Below are 16,201 nucleotides of genomic sequence, written 5' to 3'. Positions count from 1 at the left end.
TTGGGCTGTCTTGCTCCATCCCTTTGTTCAGTTATCCATGTTCTGTATTCTACCTGCTCATTCATCTCTTAGTAGCCCTCTAGTTATCAGAGTGATTGTTGTGGAATCTCAGTGCTTGTATTCAAGTAACTCTTATTTTACTTAGAACTGGCCCCAAATGCCAAGAATAGTGAGGCTGGCAATTTGAATATGCCAAAGAGAAGCTGTCAGGTGCTTTCTTTAAGTGAAAAGGTGGAAGTTCTCTACTTAATAGAGAACAAAAATCATATGCTGAGGTTGCTAAGATCTATGGTACTAACAAATCTTCCTACAAAATTGTGAAGAAGGAAAAAGAAATTCGTGTTAGTTTGCTGAGAGAAAGAGACCACATTCACATAACTTTTATTACAGTATATTGTTGTAATTCTTCTATTTATTATTGTTGTTAATCTCTTACTATGCCTAATTTATAAATTAATCTTTATCATAGGTATGTACATATAGGAAAAAACATAGTATGTGTGTATGGTGTTCAGTGCTATCTATGGTTTTAGGCATCCATTGGGGATCTTCGAAAGTATCCCCTATAAGTAAGAGGATACTTATTCATATACTGCTATATTCAGTTATAAAATATCCTGGGTATTTGAGTTTTGTAAATCTTGTTATTGGAAAGGAGAATGAATGTAAATAAATTTATTTTAAGGTATCTGTTTAATTACTTGTTTGCCTCCTTCGAGAGTCTATATAGGACTTAAAATTGTTGGTGATGCACGGTAGAAATGTCTATTTGGGTTATTTTGCTATTTACATCAAATAGGACTTTCTATGTTTGCTTTTAGTCTATACCTTGCATCAAATAATTCTGTCCTTTTAATCAGTTTTGATGACTGTTCCTCCTATTGCCTTTAGGCCTGGCACTAGGATTTTAGGTCATCATAAATTAAAATTTGATTTTCTTCACTCAGAGAATATTAGGATAATGGGATTATCTGTTTATTCTCTGAAATTTGCGGAATCAAACACTTAGTTCCTTTTATGCTTAAGTAATGTTGTGATTTTCAAATTGTATTTTTAGAAAAGTTAATGGAAATAAGATTCTGACAACTGTTACATTGAGAGGAAAGGGCTATGTAAAGAAAAACTAGTTCTAACTTTTGAGTTCACTTTTACTGGGTTAATACCTCATTTCAACAGCAGCATATGTCAATAAAACCATTAACGCTGAGTTAGTAAGCCAAGATTAATTTAGGTTAAAAAATTTCCAGTTTAAGAATGCACGGAAATGTATATGTTTAGGTGATAGGTGTCTCACTACTGTGTTTTCTCAGTTTGTCTTGAATCCTTAGGTATTGTTACTCAAATCTTTTTTTAATTGATGTTTTCCAGTATAAGGTAGATATTATTACAGCTGTTATTTACTGTAGAAATTTATAACATTCTGAGATATCAAATGATTGAGTGTAATTGAATGCAGAAAATGTGGAAAGCATACAAAAACTTTTCAGCATTGTCTAGCATTCTATGATTATGAACTAGCCTCATGGTTCCTTGTTTACATGTGTGCTTGTGTTTTTAATAGCTGCAGCACCACAAGTTATTGTTCCTGATTCTAAGCTGATTCAACATATGAATGCATCAAACATGGTAAGAATCAGAACGTAGCACTTTGTTTGGTTCTACTTACTCTAACTCTAATTGTGATTATATTATTGCCCAGGTATTTTGTATATTAACAAAGTTTATTTAAAGCTTGAGCAAAATGGTTCTTTTATTTGGTTTCATAAATATTGGATTTAGCAGCACATCTAAAGTTTAGGTCCATACTTAAACATTGAGGTTCATAAAATTATGTAATTTTCTGTTGAAAATAGCAAAAGGATGATGCATTGTGGGAGCTGTTTTATCCCCTGCTATTATATAGGGTTAGGGGACTTAGCAAATAATATTATGCCAAGTGTAGTTCTGTTTCAGAAGATCCATTAACTGCAAGAGGTCAGGAATGCTAAGAATTATAAACTTAAATTTTTTTAGGTAGTTCAGGATAGGTTTTAAGGTCAATTATTTAAAAAATTTTGCTGTGATTTAACCATAGTATATCCTTTTAAGTTTTACTACAATATATAAATTGCTACTTTAAAATGCATTTTAACTGGTTGCATTTATTATATGTTAGACTTTTGATATTTCTAAGACATAACCACTGAAGTTCATATGTTGTCAAGTTTTCAGATTTCACTTAAGGTATATAATATTTCTCATCAGGTGTAGTGTATTATAACAGAATTGAAAGAACCCCTTCTGATCCTTAGAAAATTTTTACCTATATCTTTAAAGTTTTTTTTTTTTAATAAAACAATAGTTTCTAGCACTTTATCATAAATGGCTTTTATTCTGTTTAAAGTATGTAGACTATTGATGGTGTCTCAGCTCTGACATTTCATTCTTAAATTTGGCCAAATCTTTTATTTAAAGGTAAGAATCATTATTTTTAAAAAGAGCCCTTAGCTTAGTGCTAACAATGAGACTTTTTTTCAGAGATATATATATTTTTTTTAATGAAAAAGCAGTATTTTAAAAAATCACTTCTTTTTGGTGAATGGTGGGTGAGTAGTGAACCCCAAATCTCATTTGTGATTTATAAGCCAGGTAGGAAGCAGATAGATTGCTGCAATCAGTTCTTTTGCATGAAAATCACAAAATTCTGTGCCTAGTATTTCTCTCAATTTTTACTAAAAGAGAAAATTAATTTCAAGTCTAAGGCCTAGATTTCTTTTTAACCTTTACCCTAAAAAGTAAAAGTCTCACTATAGGGTATATGTTACAGTTGGTACTATTCAGATTGTTTCCTAGAGAATAATTTCTGTCATTTGATAACAGAAAGTTTGGTAAAATCACTTCTAGTAAGTTCATCTTATCTCGAAGAATTTTTGATGTGTGAGAGAGAATGTTGAATTAAAATTTTGTTTAAAAAGACTGGGGCAAAATCAGTGGTCCATCTCTTACTGATTTGTTTTGTCTCCTTGATTCATTCTTAAGAGTATGTGTATTTAACAGATCATAGGTTAAAAGTTCAATCAATAAAATGTATTAATATTTTCAGTGTTTGCTCCATGTATTTTACATGTTCTGAAACATAATCAGTATAGGCTCTTTACACAATAAAAGGTTGAGTTTTTGTTTGTGTTATTCCTGATTTAAACATATCTGTTTAAAACCGTTTTTGATTTTAAACATCTCCATGCTTTGGAAATGAACATGAGTAAAAATTATGTAATTTTATAAGGATGTGCGATAGTGATACTAGGTAGAAGGCTATTCCAAACCAGTTTTGCAAGTTCTCTTTATGAAATGATTTCTCTAATGCATTGTTTATTTTAGGGCTATTTCATAAAATACAAGAAGAAATTTTCACTAGATATTAATAGAAAATGGTTTGTGTGTGCTATATCACTCACTAAATATTTATTAATAGCTATTTGAATGCAGAGGTGTGCAGGTGATTATTGTTATGTGCTATATAGAAACTATGTCAGTTTGCTTGTAAAGGGACATATATTAATCTTATAAAATATGAGTTATAGGCAATTAGTATTTCTAAATAATCCATTTTAAAATGTAGAAATTAAAGTTTGTGACTTTTCTTAAGCTTTTAAGATATTATTGTATTAATAAAACTATTAATATGTTTTTACTAAGATATAATATTGTTACTTTATGGTATCTTAGAATTGCCAGATGTACTCTAAGTACAGTCTTCTGATACAAGGTTTTCTATAGAGACATTTTGATTCTAGTATAAGTTAAAATATTAAAATTTCTAAAATGAAAATATGTACACTTGCCTCAAGTATGTTGACAATACAATAAGGATTTGGGAGTAAGGAAACAGTAGGAAAGGAAATACTGGAATGGATATTTGATATATTGTACAGCATTATTAGTGGGTGAGATGTCCTTAGAACACAGTATGCGGGGGTGGGGGCAGGGAGGAGAAGCCAATTATATTATTCTACTTAATTTAGGATAGGTGGTCTTTTATTGTACCATTTTATAAATGGAATTTAGTCTTAGAGCTTTTAGTGTTAGAACTTTTCATTTTAGTATCTGCTAAATGATAAACTTCAAATACTGTTAAAATATGCCAGAAATAGACTGATAGGCACATATGTAGTTTTGATTTTCTTTTCTTTTTCTTTTTTTTCCAGAGTGCTGCTGCTACAGCTGCTACCTTGGCACTCCCTGCAGGTGTGACTCCTGTTCAACAGATATTAACAAATTCAGGTAATTGGAAACAATGGGACCATTATATATATAATTCAAAAAACTATCATCTAGCCTTTCTTTGTCTTCATTGGAAGGCAGAAAAATCTTAATATTTCTTTTACCATTTGACTTAGGTTATTAAAATAAGATTGAGGGCTATAGAACATTAAACTATAATCATTGCTGAGGATGCAACAGAGAAGGCGAGAATTGCACTTGAGCTTTTGATCTCTGAGAATTCTGTTACTGAATGAAATATGATTATATAGAAATGCTTATTTACTTAGTTTTTTGCAAAACACATTTAACCCGCCAAATAAGTTAAATTTGAGTCATATGAACTGATTCATGATATTAAACTAAATATTTAATCCTTGTAATATCTTAAGAGTAAATATATTGCATTCTATTTTACATAGTATCTCTGTGTAGACCGACAATTTACTGGGATATTTGACATATTAATGTTTGAAGAATTTGTTTACATGGGTTTTAAGTATTCTTTGTGTAATCTTAATTATATAATTTCTCATTTTGTTAATTTCTAAATTTGTGAAGAGCAAACTAGGGGCTTATCTTGTTTCATGTTTTAATAAGATGTAGTTATTCACTTTTTCATTAATTCAAGATTCTGGGCCATCTAAAACAACATATTAGAGGGATTCAATTCTACGTGTATAAGCCAGTCATACAGTTAATGTTATGTGGCAATAATAATTGGTTCAGCAAACTTTTGTTGTTTTTAAGAAATTTTGAAGCTAAGTACTACGATGCTTTGATTCAAGATTTTAATGAACTATTGTACTTCCATTTCTATAAAGCTTTAAACATGAACAGCCCCTGAAATGTCTGATCTGATGTATTGGTCTCATGATTCTTGACATGTTAGCAAGACATTTTAAGATTTTAATCAATTCTCAGAATCTGTTTTTAAATTTTTGGAAAACATCTTTATAAGGATGATAAATAAGGAAAATAAAACATTTTAAGCAATATATTGAACGTGGATGGAAGTCAGAGAAGTTAAGGATTATGTTTACTGTGTATGGATGTGGCCCTTAATAAAATTCTTAGATTTCTTGTTTGATAATCTCTAGGGCCTTTAGTGATTTGATGTTAAGTATGAATTCATTTATTTTGATTGAGGTGTTAACTGCTAAAATGGTGACTTGGAATGCATACGTTTTGCTTTAGGTCAGCTTCTTCAAGTGGTCAGAGCAGCCAATGGTGCTCAGTATATCTTTCAGCCTCAGCAGTCAGTGGTTCTACAGCAGCAGGTTATACCACAAATGCAGCCTGGTGGAGTACAGGCTCCTGTTATACAACAGGTAAAAGAATCTTAAATTATGATCATCATGGCATTCTTTTTCTATGTATGTATGTATTCTCTGGTGGTTCTCTTCCCTTTTCTTATGGCTTTATCTGCGCAAAGTCTTAAACTCTTCTCCAGTGCTTCGCCCTGTCATTCTAAATTCTCCTTGTATACTTTACAGTTTAATTTATAGTCAATATGTTTGAGACTAAATTCTTATCTCTACTCATCCTTTATCATCCCCCTAACTGTGTCTATCAGTGGCACCACTCTCCATCCAGCCTCCTAAGTTAGTTATTTGTCATTCATTCAACAAGCATTTATCGTGTGGCTACATATCAGGGTTTTTGCAAGGGACTGGGAATTTAGGAGTGAACAAGGCAGGCATGAATTAGTTTCATGATGCTTATGTATTTTCTGGAAGGGGATGTGTGGAATCCTCCCTTCCCCTTAACCTCGGATATCCAAAGTATCATGAACTCCTACCAATTCTTAATAGTTCCTTTTTTTCAGACTTCAGTTTTAACATGTTTTTAATCCCTTAATATGTTTGAAACTAGTTTTCTCAGACTCTCTTGTCATTTCCTTAGTTCATGCTTTCATAATTTCTTATTTAAAGTACTGTGATATCTTCCTCATCAATTTCCCTGCCATCCTAGTCTGACTGCTACTTTATATTTGTAGTCATTTTTCTAAAAATCTTAAAATCTTTTAATGACTTCCTGTTGCCTATTGGAAGAAGTTCAAACTCCTCAGCATGATTTGTAAGATATTTTTTTGGATTTTTTTTTGGAGGAGGCGGGGAGGAGATCTCTTTAGGTTTATTTTTTGCCCTACTTTCAGTTGTTGTCTGCTTCAGCTGCTGTTTAGATCAGAGTTAACAAATCACCTACTTGTGTGCTTGGTATTACTATGAGGACGTTGGTATTTAGGCACTTTAAAAAGGATACATATAAACACATAATGTCAGTATAATAGTATAATGGTAGAGGAAAAATCAGAGGAGCATTAATCCAGCCTATTTACAGCTTTCTAAATTTTGTCCTGCTGTTACTTCTGGATTTCACTTGATGTTATTCTATTTAGAATCCACCTTTGGCATTTTTTTCTAGCAACTCCCTTCACTCCTCCAAAATGAACAAACCAAACAGAAAGACCTTGGCTATCTCCCAAAGCACAAATAGACACTCAAGTATTACCTACTGGAAGGCTCCCCGATCATGCCTTGTTCCCCAAGCTGACTTTAGTACTTTGTCCTGTGTTCTAATAACACTACATCATACTTCTGTTATACTTTCTATACCTTTTTGAGTTGTTATTGCTTTGTTTATTGCACTGCTAATCTGTAAGCTTCTTAAGGAAAATACTAAAGTATTATTTTTGCATTCCTTGAACCTAATGACAAGTAATTGACACCGGTCCCTGGTGCCAAAAGGTTGGGGACCACTGCTTTAGCTAATTCCTAATATTTGGTTTTCTTTCGTCTTAGGTACTGGCCCCTCTTCCTGGAGGGATTTCACCACAGACAGGTGTTATTATCCAGCCTCAGCAAATCTTATTTACAGGAAATAAGACTCAAGTTATACCTACAACAGTGGCAGCACCTACACCAGCACAAGGACAGATAACTGCAACTGGCCAGCAGCAACCTCAGGCCCAGCCTGCTCAACAGCAGGCTCCATTGGTGTTACAAGTTGATGGAACTGGGGATACATCATCTGAAGAAGATGAAGATGAAGAAGAAGACTATGATGATGATGAGGAGGAAGACAAAGAGAAAGATGGAGCTGAAGATGGTCAGGTAGAAGAAGTAAGTTTCTAGTAAACGAGTAGGAATGAGAAGCTATTCAGTCTTTTCTTTTTTAACTTAGTGCCAAACTTGAATTATGTCCTTTTTTTTTCAGAGGCTCTTAGGGTGCTATACAACATAGGATTTTAAATAAAAAGTTCTAACTTAATAAGGTTTTTAGATTGTTATAAAATATCATTTCATATAGCTGTTAATGAAAAATGAATGTATACCAAATTAAGTTGTATTTATAAAGGTGATAGTGATAGTGCAAGTTATTCTAGTTCTTTGGCTTATGCATTCATGATGTGGCTTAAACACAAGATGTTGGTAGAATATATAGATGTGATTAGTCTTTTGCTTCTGTAATTAAAACGAGATAGTAACATTTGAGAAGAGAGGAAACATGAGAAAAAAGCTAAATGTGACAGATTTTTCCAAAACCTTCTTTTTGGTCCATATTCCAAACCATTTCCTTTGATAACCTTATCTGCTCTTAGTGTCAATCTTAGTTTAACAAACCATCCTTTCTTTCTCGTTTTTAGTTATATATTAGAAGCATATAAATACATTTTTGTTTTTCTCAGTGTTCCAGCTTAGTTACTTGTGATCAAGATGATATTTGGCTTACCACAATTTTCATTAATTGCCTTCTGCAACCTAAGATGTAATCTTCTAAATTATCTAAGTAATGTTTTTAAAAAATATTGTTTTTATTAAATATTGACTAGATACAAATGAATAAAAAACTCTTTAAGATATAAACACCCTGGTGTCTACATCTAGTTAAAAAAATAAATCCCATTGCTTAAAGTCCCCTGGGTGCCTCTCCCCAATCCCTGTCTTCTTCCTTTTACCATCAGAGTAACCATGCTCATGAATTTTGTGTTTATTATTAATTGGCCTTATATTTTACCATAGGTATTATCTTTGTAAAGAGTATATTGTTTAGTTTTGCATACCTATTTATGACATAAAATAATTATGTAATAATGATTATTAATTTTCCTGAGGTTCATCTAAGTTATTTGCATATACCTATAATTATTTTCACTGTTCAGTTTATCGTAATTTATCTATTTTTTTGATACGATGGGCATTAGGGTTGTGTCTACTTGTTTACTGTTACAGTTATAAAATATTCTGGTATGTGTCATCTAGGGACACATACACAAGAGTTTCTCTAGGTATTATAATAAACACTGAACTGCTGGATCCTGAGGCATGCACACCTTCAAATTTACAATCAAATGCAAAATTGTTGTGTGAATAACACTCTTACCATTCAATATGTAATGGTGCAGATGTCTACACCTTTCACCATACTTGATATTGTCAGGTTTCTTAATTTTTGCCAGTCTGGTAGGTAGAAAATGGTATTTCATTTGGTTTTAATTTGCATTTTCTTGATTACTGTTGAGGTATATAGCCTCTTTGATTCTCTCATATGTTCTCTGTTGATAATCAAATAAGATATGAAAAATGACAGTTTTTCTTGACTTGCTGGCTAAGCCATCCAGAACAATATTTATTAGAAATGGTGAGAGCAGGCACCCTTGTCTTAATCTTAAAAGGAATCCTTTCGATGGTTCACTAGTAATTGTGCTGACTGTAGGATTTTTATGGATATCCTTTATCACGTTAAGAGCTTTGCTTTGTTTTTAAACTGTAAATGAGTGTTAAATTTTATTAAATACTTTTTCTACAACTATTAGATAATCGTGATTTATTTATAATCTATTTATGGTGAATTACATTAATTGGTTTTCTGTTTATAAAACCAATTTTGTATTCATGGGATAGCACAACTTGATCATTATATATTACTCTTTTTATGAATTTCTGAATTCCCTTTGTTCAGGATTTTTGCATGAATATTCATGAATGATACTATCTCATTTTCTGTTCCTATGCTCTTATCAGGTTTTCAGGTTTTCAGGTTTATTTATGGTAGACTTATACAGTGAATTGGGGAGTGTTTCCTCACCTTGGATTTTTTTTTTTTTTAAGATCATAATTAATTCTTCTGTGAATATTTGTTAAAATATGCTGCTAAAAACATCTGGTCCTAGTAATCTTTACTCTGTTCAAGTGTTTTGTTTCTTTTTGAGACAGGTAAGGTAACAATACCTGTCTGAAGATACTGTGGGGTCGGTTCCAGACCACCACAAAAAAGTGAGTCCTAATGTTTTTGCTGGTGGAGGTTCTTGCCTTCAGTTTGTAAAAGATGTAACATCTGTGAAACACAGTGAAGCAAGGCATAATAAAACAAGATATGCCTGTATTTCTCTAAAAATATAATATCTAAATTTTAAAATTTGATTAGCATAAAGTTAATGATCATGCTATCTTTTGGCTGTCAGAATCATTCGTAGTTTTTTATTTTCTCATTCCTAATATTATTTGTGCCTTCTTGCTCTTTTTCCTTGTTCAGTGTTGCTAGAGGTATACTGATTTCATTAATGTTTTTAAAGAATCAACTTTTAACTTTGTTTATTCTCTCTAGTGTGTTTATTCCCCAGTAATAATTTCTGTTCTGATTCACTTTTTTGTTTGTAGATAAAATAATCTGTATGATGTGTGCATCCTTTGAAATTGGTTGAGACTTGCTTTATGTGATCAACTCTTGCATATGCCATGTATTTGAAAAGAATGTGTTCTCTGCAGTTGTACTGTCATTTCTATATGTCTATTAGATTTAGATTGTCAGTAGTTTTCTTTGGATATTCTATCTACCCTTACTGATATTTTTTCTGTGCTTGCTCCATCACTGATTACTGAGTAAGATGTGTTCAAACCTCCTACTATCATGTTACATTTGTTTTTCTGTCATTTTTGCTTTTATATTTTGAGTGTCAAAATGGTGCATATAAGCTTAAAATTGTATTTTCTCACAGAGTTGAACCATTTATGACTACGTAATATCCTGCTTTATCTGTAGTAGTGTTTTGTTTGTTTGTTTTGCCATAAAATCTGTTTTAATAGAGCCATACCAGCGTTGTTTCTCTTAGAATTTGCCTGGTATAGCTCTTTCATTCTTTCACTTTAAAATGTTCTGTATCCTTAAGCTTCAGATGTCTTTTTTTAATGGAATGCTGCTCTGTATGATGTTGTATTACAAAGTTTTTACATGGTCCAAAGGCATTCAGTAAGGAAAGAATAGTCTTTCCAACAAATAGTGTTTGGACAACTGACTATACGTATGCAGAAGAATGAAATTGGACCCCTACTTCACACCATATACAAAAATTAAAAACAGATAACACACCTAAGTGTAACGTTAAAACTACAAAACTGTTAGAAGAAAACATAGGGCAAAAGCTTCATGATATTGGATTTGGCAGTAGTTTTTTTAGATATGACACCAAAAGCACAAGCAGTCAAAGCAAACATAAAGTGGACTTAATAGATTAAAACTGTTGTGCAGTAAACACAAGTATAAAAACAGCTAAAAGACAATCTACAAAATAGGAGAAAATATTTGCAAATCATATGTCTGATACGGGATTAATATCCAGAATATGTTGAGAACTCTTAAAACTCAGCAGCAACAGAAAAATTTTATTTCAAAAATGAGCATAAGACTTAATAGACATTTTTCCAAAGAAGATATACAGATAGCCAACAAACACATGAAAAGATGTTCGCATCATTGTTCATTTAGAGAAATGCAAATGAAAACCACAAAGAGATACCATTTCACATTGGAGTGGCTGTAATAAAAAAAAGAAAATGTTGGTGAGGATGTGGAGAAATTAGAACTCTTGTGTATTGCTAGTAGAAGTGTAAAATGGTGTAGCTGTTGTGGAAAATGGTTTGCTGATTCCTTAAAAAGTTAAGCATGGAATTACCCATGCACCCTTGCAGTTTCACTCCTAAATAATATGTATAAGGTGATTGAAACAGGTGTCAAACAAAAGCTTGTAAATGAATGTTTATAACAGCACAGTTCACAAAATCCAAAAGATGTAAGCAACCCAAATGCCCATCAACTGATGGATGGACAAATAAAATTTGGTATGTCCATACAATGGAATATTATTTAGCCACGGAAAGGAAAAAAGTACTGGTGTATGCTACAACATGGATGAATCTCAAACATGCTAATGCTACATTAAAGAAGCCAGATCACATATTGTGTATGTATATTGTCTAATTCCATTTTATGAAATGTCTACAATATATAGAGACAGAAAGCAGACTAATAGCTACTAGGGATGAAGAGAGGTGGGAACGGAAAAGTGTCCGTTTAATGGTAAAGGTGATTGATTATTCTGGAATTAGATTAGTGGTGGTGATTGAATACATTATGAAGTGTGACTGAATTATACACTTTAAAATGCTGAATTTTATGTTATGTGAATTTTATCTCCAATTTTTAAAATATTTTCATTGATGGTAATCTATTTTAAATATAAATTTGAAATTAATATAAATATACATGTGTGAGTAGGTACAGGCATAGACTTAATATCTTGTTTGTTTTCCTTTCCATTTTTATTTTCCATATTTTCTTCATTAATCAGAAGTATGAGTGATATCTTTTGCCACAACTGAGGTCCAGTTTAACATAGTTGATCATTTTATGCTCTACTTAGACCTTGATCTTTAATTGTTTTTGGTACTGAGACTACTAAGTCTGTTTCATCTCTGCTCCAGCACAAGCATGCTTTTAATCTGAATAGCTTAATCATACTCTAAGCCTCCATAATCACCATCACAATGGTAGACATGCTAATTTATATTTAGAGTCCTAGTCCCTAATGTAAAGACAAGTCAGACTGTTAGCCTATGATATATAGCTTTTTTCCCCTCCAATTTCACTGTTGTTTCCCCTTTTACACTACAGGTGGTGCATAGGGCCATTATCTTATTAAACCCTCATATTTTCAAACCTAAGGAAGAATAAATAAGATCCATGTCTAGTCTGGTCATCCTAAACAGTTATTACAGAGAATTATCTTCTTTGCTATTCTGAAAGAATAAAGGAAATAAAGCTAAACATCATTTCAGACTTTGAAGTTATAGCTTAACTATTGTAATTGTTTTTAATTTCTTGCCGGGATTTCAGTAACATTGGCTAAGTCTTAAATGAAGCCAATTAACAACATGTTCGTGGTATACATGGTGTGCATTTCTCTGTCTTGGTTCTCAAAGAACATCAAGGCCATTGTATTTCTTTTCACTGAATATTAGAAGGGCCTTTTTCTAGTAATACATGAAATATAAATAAACTCTCCCTTTTTATTTTTAGGAGCCCCTCAATAGTGAAGATGATGTGAGTGATGAGGAAGGACAGGAACTCTTTGATACAGAAAATGTTGTTGTATGCCAATATGATAAGGTAAGGATTTTATCATCGGATTACTGACATTTTTTTCAATTATAATTTCTTCCCTAAATCATCCTTTCTGCAACGTTCAAACATTTGGGTAGCCAATTGATGCCTCTTGTATACACTATAAACAATATGAATGAAAACATTGTTATAGTTTTGTAGATTATTTTAGTAGAATGACAAATTAACTTGTGTAGCTTTACATTTGAGAAATAAGTTATGAATGAAATCATGAGGAGAGTTATTAAGTCCCAACTTGTTAACATGGTAAACAAAGCCACTTTGAGTTGTCCTTTATCATCAATAACTCAGTGGGATTATCCTGTCTTTCATTTATCCTCAACGACCTCAAAGCTAAAAGGCTTTAATTGAATCTCTGCAACTTTTTTTATTATTAAGGCGAGAACTAGGGCAATAAACAGGACTGATAACTAAACAAACATGTTTTTACTGAAAATTATTTAAAAAATTATTTAACTTTGCTGTACTTTGATAGTATTATGGAATTTTTAAACTAGATTCTGTGAGACTTAGCTCTTGACTCCTTGTTTTCTTAATTCTTAAAAAGGATGCTACTTTCCAAGTACTTTTGTTAAGAGTTTTTGGCATTGTTGAGATTTTTGTTTATCGAAACAGTTTGGAATAAAATTCGTTTTCTGACTGAAATCATTAAATTTGTAATAAATCTACAAATTATATTGTATTTATAATTTAATTTCAGCAGAGGCCTTTACCAAATACTGAAAACTGTAACAGAAGCAATTGGGTTTTGTTTATAAGTACAGTTTATTCAGTAAACAGATATTTATTACGTGCCTGAATGAGCCAGACACTGGAGCATTAGTCATGATCATACAAAATTTGTGTCCTGCATGCATTTCCTTCACACATGATAAAAATCTTAAATTTGTGTTGCTTTTATAGAAATAAATATCATAAATAACCATGCTTATTGCAAACAGATCTTTGAAAAATGTCAAGACAGTTTTCCTAATGAAAAGATAAAGTCAAGCCAGTTAAATGCCAGTGAAATTATAGAATAGACTCATTGAGGTCATTGATTCAGAGTTATGAGAGTATCCACTATTGTACATTAGGACTTCTGGGTGAATGTTCTTAATACCCTATACCAGGCACATTATAATAAATGTAATTTCTTGTTTCATATATAGGAGAAAAAGATTGAGGTCAAAACAAGAGATACCAATAAACCTTTATTGTTAGGAAGTCTCGAGGGATTCTCTTGCAACCAAATTATCCAGAACACAATTTCTTGATAACAAGATGTCAGATTAATCAGGCAAGAGAGGACTTTCACTTTAGCTTGACTGAAGAATATGCTTCTCATTATTTTCGTATTCTAAGAGAATGAGTATATTCTCCTTTGGTAAAAATTATACACATAATATTTTAAATATTCAAATTGGCTTGGTTTGTTCCCAGAGATGTTACTTTAATGTGTTAAAGTAAGAAACTGAAAATAGCTTTAAATAGTGTATTGGATAATAAACAATTTTAAAGTTTGCAGAGATCTAATTTTTAGAATTAAATGAGTTCTAGAGATTAGGGGGTTAGGGACTTCATGCTTTAGTCAACAGTAAAGAATGGTAGTGTTCTATCACTGGCTAAAATAGGGTTGGATGTGGTTTGAGCCCACTTAAATTTTAGGATTTTATTTTTGAAGCCTACTGATGAATTTCAATAATGAGTCAATACTAGGAGCGATCATAGAAAGAATAATGAAGTTTGTGTTGTCAGTCAAATCAGAATCTTAGTTCAACCTAATAATGAAGCAGAGTTCTCCCTTAAGTATGGGCAGGTAAATACTTGATGGCATCAGATATAGAGGCTTCAGCCTTATTTAATAGGTAATTTTACTTAATGTGTTTGTCGCTAGGAAATTTTAGAAGGTCTTTTTCCTGGCATTCAGGACACTGCTCCATGAAGGGTTTAGGGCCAGTAATTGTTTTTCAAGTTGTATTTTGTGATTTTATTCTAATGAAAATATTTACCATTTATTATCCAGTAGTACTTCAGTGCTGAGTATATGTAGTATATGATCCATGAAATTTCTACATTTTCTTTTTGCAAGCTGTCTTACAGCAGAATGCAATCAATTTCTTTATTCGTTCATGGAATTACTTTTTCTTGACTACTAATCACTTTTTTGTTTATATACTGCCATTGTCTCTCAGGTTACAGCCACCTGGTTCATGCTGGAAATAAATCTGTATACCTATTTGTAGGATAGTTAATACTTTCTTTACAGGGTATCAAAGAAAAGAGGAGATAGAGATCTTTCCATATAATTTCATACAACAAATACTTATTGTCTACGATGCTCCCGGGCACTGTTCTGAGATCTTGAGGTACCCTAGTGAACAAAATCAAACAATCCTTGCCATTGGGAAACTTACTCTAGTCAAGGGATACTGATGCTAAAACATAAATAAATTAATTTATATGGCATGGAAGCTGATAATCGGTATGGAAAAATATAGAGTTGGAAAGAGGATAGATTACAGTTTTAAATTAGGGCAATCATGTTAGATCTTTTGCGAAGATGACATTTGAACAGAGACTTAAAGACGGTCTTTAAGTCTTGGGTATTAGGAGCAGCAAGGGGGCCAGTGTGGGTGGACTGGGGGTGGGTGACGTGGGGGAGTAGTATAGTAGGGTAAGTCAGAGGTAAGTAGAGGCAAAGCGTGTGAGACTTTGTGAGGACATAGGTTCTTATTCTGAATGTATTCGGAAGCTTTTGGAGGGTTTCAGATAGACAGATGTGATATCGCTGACATTTTAATTTTAAAAGGGTTACTTTTCCTTCTTTGTTGATTGAGGTCAGAGTGTGTGGAGGAAGCAAAGGTTGGAACAAGGAGCCCTAATAGAAGGATATTGTAATCCAAGTGAGAGAGACTGGTGACTCAGGCTAGTGTGATAGTACTGGAAATGGTGAAAAGTGGTTGGATGTTGGTATGTTTCAAAGGAAGAATCAACAGGAATTTCTGACTCTAGTTGGACGTATGATAGAAAAAAAGAGGAATCAAGAATGATTCCAAGATTTTTCGATGAGAAACTGGAAGGAAGAATGACGGTGCCATTAGATCAAATGGGAAAGGCTGCAGATGGAGCAGGTTTTGGAGATGAGAGTGATCAGCTTTGGACATGTTAAGTTTGGAAAGTCTGTTAGACCTTCAAATCATCCATCTTAAGATGTTGGATTTAATATCTACATAGAGTATTTAGGCCAGACGTATAAGATCAGTTAATGCAAGAGTCTGTCTCAACTACTGTTTTAATTTTTTTGTGCCCTATTTTGTTTTAATAGGTAAGAAATTTTTAATAAATGCTAAATGTAGACATAGCTTTAAGTCAGTGATTTAGAGGAAGAATGTGAGAGTGCTTTTCAAATATATGAAGAGTTGTTTGATTTTTTAAAAAAATTAAATCCCGAAAAGCAAAAGTAGCATCAATAAGTAGAAGTTTGGAGGAAGCAGATTTCAGTAAATGGGAAAGG

At 32.3% G+C, this 16,201-nt stretch overlaps 1 protein-coding gene and 1 non-coding gene across 2 annotated transcripts in view; both read left to right on the top strand.

Moving 5' to 3' along the window:
* The window catches only part of GTF2A1 (general transcription factor IIA subunit 1), a 45,170-nt gene that overhangs the window by 17,403 nt on the left and 11,566 nt on the right, over positions 1-16,201 (top strand). Inside the window, exons 4-8 of the mRNA XM_011357107.2 lie at positions 1,562-1,626; positions 4,188-4,263; positions 5,440-5,573; positions 7,047-7,367; positions 12,601-12,690. Of these exons, the coding sequence (XP_011355409.1) occupies positions 1,562-1,626; positions 4,188-4,263; positions 5,440-5,573; positions 7,047-7,367; positions 12,601-12,690 (686 nt within the window). The remainder of the gene's footprint in view (positions 1-1,561; positions 1,627-4,187; positions 4,264-5,439; positions 5,574-7,046; positions 7,368-12,600; positions 12,691-16,201) is intronic.
* On the top strand, positions 864-1,007 carry LOC111737914. The gene has a single exon (XR_002779623.1). It is a non-coding gene; the product is annotated as a small nucleolar RNA SNORA79 (small nucleolar RNA).

The sequence above is a fragment of the Pteropus vampyrus genome, unplaced genomic scaffold (assembly GCF_000151845.1).
Source record: "Pteropus vampyrus isolate Shadow unplaced genomic scaffold, Pvam_2.0 Scaffold32, whole genome shotgun sequence".
Taxonomy (NCBI): Eukaryota; Metazoa; Chordata; class Mammalia; order Chiroptera; family Pteropodidae; genus Pteropus; species Pteropus vampyrus.
Note: the sequence above shows the minus strand (reverse complement) of the source record. Positions and strands in the feature narration are given on the sequence as shown.